The sequence below is a fragment of the Fusarium oxysporum genome, chromosome 7, assembly GCF_000149955.1.
Source record: "Fusarium oxysporum f. sp. lycopersici 4287 chromosome 7, whole genome shotgun sequence".
In the NCBI taxonomy this organism is placed as follows: Eukaryota; Fungi; Ascomycota; class Sordariomycetes; order Hypocreales; family Nectriaceae; genus Fusarium; species Fusarium oxysporum.
This window is the reverse complement of record NC_030992.1, coordinates 459,397-467,632: the sequence shown is the minus strand read 5'-3', so window position 1 is coordinate 467,632 and position 8,236 is coordinate 459,397. Positions and strand designations below refer to the sequence as shown.

General features: G+C 47.2%; 4 protein-coding genes across 4 annotated transcripts; 1 reads left to right on the top strand and 3 right to left on the bottom strand.

Annotated features, from left to right (window-relative positions):
- Window positions 1-175: 175 nt before the first annotated feature.
- Window positions 176-683, bottom strand: FOXG_18916 (uncharacterized protein; the record flags this gene model as incomplete). Its single annotated transcript, XM_018399061.1, has 2 exons — window positions 176-556; window positions 612-683. 2 exons carry the CDS (start codon window positions 681-683, stop codon window positions 176-178), a joined length of 453 nt encoding a protein of 150 aa, XP_018239698.1.
- A 1,112-nt stretch (window positions 684-1,795) lies between these two features.
- FOXG_04851 (uncharacterized protein) lies at window positions 1,796-2,617 on the bottom strand (the record flags this gene model as incomplete). Its single annotated transcript, XM_018382887.1, has 3 exons — window positions 1,796-2,097; window positions 2,144-2,245; window positions 2,296-2,617. The coding sequence occupies 3 exons, from the start codon at window positions 2,615-2,617 to the stop codon at window positions 1,796-1,798; spliced, it is 726 nt and encodes a 241-aa protein (XP_018239697.1).
- A 1,558-nt stretch (window positions 2,618-4,175) lies between these two features.
- Window positions 4,176-5,859, top strand: FOXG_04850 (uncharacterized protein; the record flags this gene model as incomplete). Its single annotated transcript, XM_018382886.1, has 8 exons — window positions 4,176-4,292; window positions 4,343-4,478; window positions 4,543-4,724; window positions 4,770-4,806; window positions 4,860-4,927; window positions 4,972-5,357; window positions 5,406-5,473; window positions 5,525-5,859. The coding sequence occupies 8 exons, from the start codon at window positions 4,176-4,178 to the stop codon at window positions 5,857-5,859; spliced, it is 1,329 nt and encodes a 442-aa protein (XP_018239696.1).
- A 35-nt stretch (window positions 5,860-5,894) lies between these two features.
- FOXG_04849 (uncharacterized protein) lies at window positions 5,895-7,911 on the bottom strand. Its single transcript, XM_018382885.1, has 3 exons — window positions 7,381-7,911; window positions 6,783-7,331; window positions 5,895-6,732 (listed from the first exon to the last, which is right to left on the bottom strand). Exons 1-3 carry the CDS (start codon window positions 7,846-7,848, stop codon window positions 6,022-6,024), a joined length of 1,728 nt encoding a protein of 575 aa, XP_018239695.1. The 5' UTR covers window positions 7,849-7,911; the 3' UTR covers window positions 5,895-6,021.
- Window positions 7,912-8,236: the final 325 nt, after the last annotated feature.

Sequence of the window (8,236 nt, the reverse complement as noted above, 5' to 3'; positions counted from 1 at the left end):
TACTGCAACATGTAGATTTGGCGGGGTGTTGGTAACGAGTGTTGGTGCTCGAGACGGAACGGCAATTGCGAGGCCGGTATGCAGATACTTCCAACCTCGAGTCGCTCAAACACTGTCAATGGCGATCTTGTCCATATTAGTTGGTGTTAGTCAGAGGCTTCAATGGACAAGTTGCTTACAGATCCAGGTTGGGTTTCAACCCCGAGAAAAACGCCCCTTTTTCATCATCATACAAACGACAGACGGGGTGAAGCTTATTATCGGTGTAGAAGTAAGGAAGTGTAGGAAGATGCGTTTCGCCGCCTTCAACGACAATATAGAGCCACTTCATTCCAAGTTCTTTCGGGTATTCCCAAGAATCTTGAGGTACAATCTGGCCACGACACGGGGTCGTGGTGATAACACCTGAAAGGAACAGGTTGCGATCATAAACATCACAGCCGTCCAGCTTGTATAAGTATGTCTTCAGCCACTCTTTGCTAAGGGTTACACCATCATTGCTTGCGATGACCGTCACAAGTTTAGATCTCAAGGGAGTGTCAGCTTGGGGCTGGAACTAGATCAATTAGATCAGATGTAAAGTGCACGTTGCATTGGGTGGACGAACGTACAGCAATGGCTTCTGTTGTGACATATCGCTTGCCTTCAGCCTCAAAAATAGTAGTCGAGTTGAGGGCGGCCATCCGAGGAGTCACATGAATAGTTTTCTGCCCTGCCACTATTGAAGGAGAACAATGAAGATTTCTGTGGCATCGCAACAGCGAGGAGGTTGGTTTCGCTGAGCAATCGTCCTCAATAGAACAAAGAACGGGGACATGATTGAGAGGGTGAAGCCAAAGCTTCAACAAGCCAATGATATCGTTGTGCAGTTAATGGACACACCATTTCTAGTACCTCCGTCACAAATTACGTCGCTCATAGGCAGTTTACCTTGAAGCTTCGAAAGAACCACCACTCGATATTCTTATTGAGATTGGATCTGTGATTCGCGGAGAAGCTTCACTGTAAGCTTCCTGCCTATCACCTCAGCCAATGCTTTAATCCAGCCAATAAAATCTCATGGACCAGTCTAGGCGTCTTCTTCACGCCCAACATCACCGAGGGATCTAATCAAGAAAAGCTTGAGTTATTAATTACTTTCCATCGTGCCACTCAAATGCCTGCGAACTGCCAACTCGGCAAGCTAAGAGCTGTAGTCAGACGGCACAGACGAAGCTAACTTTCAGCTTTAATCGAAGAGTGGATCATGATCGTCCAACTCTTTATATGAAACCAGCCTTATGCCCCTTGATGTAACATCGTGTAAATCACCATGCCATTTTGAGCTAGGAGTGCGAGGGGCGCGAGGGCAGAGGCCGTGATGCGCAAGTCGACTTATGGCTCGCGATGGTCACCTGTAAATAATAGCGGCGCAATCTTACCCGAATCCAGTTTGTCGGTCTGTCGGATAAGTATAAAGAACCCCGACTTCCGCTGGTCAGACCCGCGACCTCGACAAGCTGCCTCACCTCATCTTCTCTGTATCCAATTGGTAAGCTGTCATGGACTGAGTTTCACCGTAAACGCTGATGCAGAGTTTCAGGTATGTGTGGTGTGAATGTTTATAGTGTACAGGAACGTATTTCTGTTGAATGGAATCGCAACCTTTCGTTGCTGTTACGTCACTCCAGTCCCGTCCAAGAAACACCATTCTGAAGCACTCCAGCCACAGACTGAAGTACTTTGGAACTCGGGACTGAAAGTCTATAGTTGATCATCGAGAGAGTTTGCTTTTATTATATGTCCCTCAACGTGCTCATTCCAGGCAGTTTCTGGCTCCTGACTCAACCAACAGCGTAGAATAACGTCTGTGCAGCCATCCTCCAACTCCGCCAAAAGGATCCTCCTTATCACTCGCTTCTTTCCTTCCATCAAACGTGATGACCTGGAGTTTGAGAACGGCCACCTGCTTTGCTTCATCTAGCTCCGCGCGAATCTCAACGAGATTGTCGACGTCCATGGGCGACGGAGGTGACTGGTGAGGATCGAAGCAACCTCTCATCGTGATGCATGTTGGTGTTTTTGATAGAACCACAAAATGGTTAGTGAAGTATGTGCCTGTTGCGTGTCAGAAGAGGGAACAGCAAAATCAGGAATAGCATACCTGGTTCATAGGTAGATTCTAGGAGATCCTTCTTCTCCCATAGGTCGTTCTTGTTTGCCTCGTTCTTGAAGAATGTCATGATTCTCCGTTGGATACCATATCCTGCTCATCATCAGCATTAAAGATAAATTACCGGTTCTCTTAACCCTTACCAAATCCTCCCCACATTCCCGCAATGAATCTCTCAACCAACTTGGTTCCTCCATTCTTTGCATCCTCCAAAAGCACCTTATCTAGCTTGTCGAACGGCACCTCTCTCACGCACGAGTCAGCAGAACCTGGTTTATTCCAAGGATTGATCTGCTTCAGCAGCGGATGCTCATACAATGATCTGCCATTATCCGGTCCAAAGGGCTCAAAGTAACATTTTCTTGTGACGAGGTGAAAGCTTGCTGTGCCGGTGATTGAGACTCCAACAGCTACTTTGGCGGCAAGGATCAGCCGTTGGCGGAAAAGAGGCGATATCCGAGACATAATTGGTGTTTTCTGCCAGGTTGACCAACAGACCAGACCTTACGCTGCTGAAAAAGGGAGAGGCTGCCAGGAATAAATAAATACTGGCCAAATTTCGGACTCACTAGAATGCCGAGGTCCGGAAATACAAGACTTATATAGATCTGAAACTCCACATATTCGGAACCGTTTCCATACTTTACGGCGGTTGCTTGGACAAATTTGATGTTAGCAGCTCCAGTTCGTCAAGACTTGGCAACATTTGCTCAATTTGATTGGATCGTGACATGTACCCACTAGCGATTTCCCGCTGACGGTGTGAATTTCCCGCTTATATAGTCAATCTGATCCATACTGCTAACCCTAGACCTGGGGATTTTTGACAACGGCGTTTACAGCATCGACTACAGCCTGCGATATAAATTGAGGCCATTCTGCTGCTGAAAATATCCATTACTAGACATTCTTTTAACATTAACGCAACTACACGTTATCCGCGTGCCCTATGCCCTAGCGCACGATTTGTTCAGTGGAATCTCGTGGAAGATTAGATCGCTATCGGTGTTTCCAGCCATTCTGTTGCAAGTGCTTGTCATATTTGAAGCAGGCCGAATGCGCGCACAAACTGGCTTCCCATTATTTTTAATCGCCTACCAACAGTCATCGAAATTTGTACTTCGATTCTCAGATATTAACATCTCATAACGCCTCTATGTGTCGTCTGTAGCCCTTCACAAAGTGAACGCTTCCAGATCAAGCGCCATGCCGGATCTCGAATGCGCCTTGTAGTGGGAGCGGTACCCAGAAGTGATGTGGATCAACGGGTATGGATGATCCGCAAAGCCTTCATTCCGTGAACAATAAAGTTCAGCCGGCATCCGAATATCTCAACCCTACAGCCTCCAGCTAATATCCGGCATGACCGTCAGCCACACGAGGCGTCAGAGTCGATGAACTTCCCCGGACTTGGCCCCGATTCCAAATTGCACTTGTATCTGTCAAACAGACCTGTGCAGTCCAATGCGAAGCCTTCCCGAGATGGTTCGCTTTTCTAAACATGAGTACAATTATGCGAAACAGCTTTATCCAATGCCAAACAAGTACAAATCAATGATCAGATCACAGCGCTCAGTTAATGATATCATTGGCTTGCTCTGCCGGCAACATTGCCGCAGCCAAGACCCATCCTCACCACCAACAGATTAACCTCGTAAACCCAGACCCTAGCTAAAGCCCTGCCAAGAACTCCCCGCCAATCTCCCACTCGATTGCATAGCAAAAATAAGCCTAATCTGTATCCCTGGAATGCATAAGCATATCCCATGAAGATCTCCGTGGCGCTCAATTCTAGCTCCTTTTGGTGTGATGAGCACGGACTAACACGACCCATTGGTTTAGAGTACGGGAAGCTCGTCTAATCCAGACCAATGGACATGGTATGCCTGGTTTAGCGTCGACAAAGCAAAACACCTAGTCCGTGCTCCTGAATTCTTAATGAGACAGCGTACCCCGTCATACAACAGGTTTTGAGTTCTTGGGTGCTTTTCTTCTCGATGTTTCGCCTGCGTGGTAAACCACCATGAAGCTATTCGCAATATTACGCTTGTTTATTCTCATTTTACCGTGTATATTCCAGCCAGTCGGCGCAAGCTCACCGACCACTGCTCAAAGGCTAGAGGACGCGTCGCAATGTGCCGTGCGTATACCCCATCTATCTCGCGCTATGGATTTATTAATCAGTTGTAGATCAAATGTTTCTCGCAATTCGTTGATAAGCCGACATTCTCGACCGCCAACAAAGAACGAATATGCCATGATCACAAACTCAGCAATGCGGTAGCCAGCAGTATTCGCACAGCATGCCCGATACGAGACCTATTCGGTAGGGAACCCTCAAGGTGGGCTTTACAAGCATCAAGCTACTCACATTCACGGTTGCTTGACAGACTTTCTCAAGCTTGAGCAAACAAACTGCGGCAGACCAGAGCTCGACAACGATCACAACATTAGGGGGATAAACTACACGATCCTTGGGATAGCGGTGTTTTCCATCGTCCTTCGAACTGTCACGAAATCTTATCGCTTTTCACAATGGGGTGCTGACGATTACCTCATCATCGCGGCGTCGGTAAGGATTTTCTTCATGCGTCATGCTGATTTACTAACATTCTAGGTCTTTACCGGAGTTCAATGCATTATAATGGGCCTGAGTGAGTTCTGAATCATGTAAATGTCCAACCAGCTGATTACTTATTCTGTGTAGTGACATTTGCGGGCTTGGGCCGGAATATCTGGACACTTGACGACAGTACCATTACCACGTTTCACATAGTAAGTCCGTACACTTACCCAGCAACCTCGGCTAACAAATATAGTATCTCCTCGTCGTTCAATATGCCTACATTCTAAGTCTCTGCCTCATCAAACTCTCAATACTCTATTTTTTTCTCCGAACATTCCCCGATCCAACTTTCAGATTGATTATCAAGTGTACTATCGCATTCAATATTGTCACGACAATTATTGTCACCATATGCGGCGCACTGCAGCGACAACCAATTCACTTACTCTGGGATGGATGGAAAGAGTATCCTCCTCGCGGGATCACACTTAATATCCCAGCAATCATCTTTTTTCACGCTGGTGTTAACATTGCTCTTGATGTCTGGATGTTTGCGCTACCGTTGACGCAGTTATATTCTTTGGGTCTTCAGCCGAAGAAGAAGGCTGGCGTTATGGTAATTTTCGGTGTTGGTATTTTGTAAGCCTCCCATTCTCCGCTGTAGCATTCATGTTAATATTCGTCTAGTCTCATTGCAGCCAGCTGTATCCGCATCCCCTACTTACTCGACTTCACAAGAACGTTGAACGCATCATGTAGGTAATTCCCATTCCCACCAAACTCTTTCTCTAACGGTCAAGCAACAGCCAACGCACAAGGATTCGTCGTATGGTCCAATATCGAAAGCGGCGTAGGCATCTTGGTAGCCTGTATGCCTCACATGCAACCAATCTTCCGCGCTATCGCAGCACGAGCTAGATCGTGGAACATTCTACCTAAAGGCTCAAGCAGCAGCACAGAGGGAATATTTGTGCAAAGATCTCTGGCGATCATTAAGATGTCAAAGACTGATGGGACTACTTTGGTGGAACCGGATGACTTGGTTTTGCATGATAGAGGGGGTTTGTTGAGTGAACCTAGTCCAGCGAAGAAGGTTGATAGTAAGTTCGGGAGTGTGAGTGAGACGGGGACATCAGGGTGAGGCATTCGGAAGTATCGAGGCTACTGCGTCCCATTAGTTGATTCCGCATTTGTACTATTTTGCGGGTTTGCATTGGAATATCTAGGAAGCATAAAGCGCTGCATCAGCATAGCATAATAGCCCATCTACTTTAAATCAATTTATATCATTCTAGCTTTCCTTCTACAACACTACCTTTCGCGGCTTGATAAACACTCTATCAGGGTTTCTAGTCAATGACGAAACTGGCTTAGGTCTCGCAACATCAGCTGGCAACGGCAACAACTCAAAGGTCCAGACGACTAGAGTGAAGAAGATCTTCATCTCAAGATACGACATCCTCCTTCCAAAGCAACCTCTCGGACCCAGCCCAAAGGCTTGAATGGGGAACGCCTGAGAATCGAAGCTCACATCCTCTTTCCCATCTGGACCAGCGGCCGTCTTGAGCCATCTCTCAGGCTTGAAACTCGAATAGTCATAGTCCTTCTCCAAAGGCTTTGGTTTGCGAGATTTGACCCACTCACTACTTCGTGAGTCATCGAAATCAATGGGAGGAGACAATATACTAGGGCCGTTTGATAAGAAGACAACTGTTGTGCCTTTTGGCACCCGAGCACCAAGGATCTGTGTGTCAACTTGGACTTCTCGGAGAGTCATACCAAAAGGATACGACAAGCGAAGAATCTCTTCGACGACTGCATCGAGATAAGGAACACGAGTTTGGATGATCTCAACGAGTGATGGCGCACGTCGCTCAGATTTAGCTTGAGGATAAGCTTGTTGAAGCGCGTTGCGAAGTTCGGATTGGGCTCTTTGCTCGGCGCTGAGATAGCTTAGGCCCCATCGTACAGCTGATGATGTTGTTTCATGACCGCCGATGAGGTAGGACATCATCTATGAAAGGATCAGTATAGTGCCTCAGATCGAGCGACGCGGGTACTCACTTCACTAGTAATAACCTGAGAGTAGTAGTCAGGCTCTCTCCCCTCTTTCTTCGCCAATGCCTCTTCTCGAACAGAGATCTCATCAAGCGCACATTTCATAGCCTCTCCATTCGCTCTTCGCTTAATGCCATTAGCGATTTCTCGCTCCTGCAACTGCTTGGTAAGGGCAAAGGCGTTCTTCAGGGTCGCTGAAAAACTTCGATACATCCAGTGGAATAGCGGCGGGGAAGGCGTCTTGATAATCTTGGCGACGCTCTCGGCGACAGTTGCCAAGGCGTTGAGCTCTTCATTGAGAGGGAGTTCTTCGAACGCAATTTCACCGTCGATCTTGGTTGATGAGATGTTGTTGTCTGGTGTGAGTTCCTGAATTTCCTTGACGAGTTGGGTATGTTGAGTGTCGAGGCCAAAAGCGGCGCACACGATAATATCAAGGGCCGCGTTGTGTACATCCTTTGAGGCTGAGAAGAATTGACTATTGGCGTGCTCTGTCTTCATATTCCAGAGCTCAACCAGACGAGAAAACTTGTCGTAAATTTCGGGCGCAGATACCTTTACTCAAATCAGCTTCTTGGTTATGAACCCGATACTCTCATCTCACCTCTGACAAAAACGACGGTGTCATCAAATTCCTCACAAGCTCCTTATTCTTCCTAAACTGCGGATCCGAACTCGTAAGGGTGATATGCGCCCCCGGCACAACACAGTTAAAAACAGCAGTGCTCGACGTCCCTCTATCAAACTCCTTCACCCGATGCGTGCAAATTTCAGCGGCCTCATAATGATCAGCGACAACAACCCACGGCTTCCCAAAAGGGCGGATAAAAGCCTGGAATAATGGTGATTGGTATTTTATAGCCTGCGTCGCTAACCAGTCGGTCAAGCTTCCGAAAGCCTTGACGTCTGGAAGATCGCCCAGGATACGATTCGTCGCGGAGACGTTGTAGGGGATGTCCGCTAAGGGACGGGGTAGCATTGAGCGGTAGAGGGTGTAGGCGATGCCTGCTAATAAGAGACATCCTAATAAGAGCCTCGTGGACGACGAGTCTAGAGCATCAAGCAACGACATGGCTGCAATTTCTCACTCCAAAATGTGATAAAGTGAGCAGACCCGTCAAAGCGGACCCACGGGCATATTTATCAAGCTCAACATGGGGATAACAAACTGAGACAATTAATTCAACGTTTTTGCTAGCTACCCCTAAAATGGTTAGATAGTTTCAACGATGGTAAGCCGCAATTGAGAGGTGCTCCAATTACAGGGCTAGCATTACGAGGTTGGTTGCACAGTTGGGGCCTCGCTAGAGCCCCTTTAAAATCTGATGTGAGAACGCCAAGGCAACTTATTGGTATGACAAGATCAGCCCTGGGACTTTGGTGATTTTGATTGACGAAGGCGCTGAATAGAGACGTTTATGCGCCAATTGGCTGACTGTGAGTGAGACAGTGATTGTTCT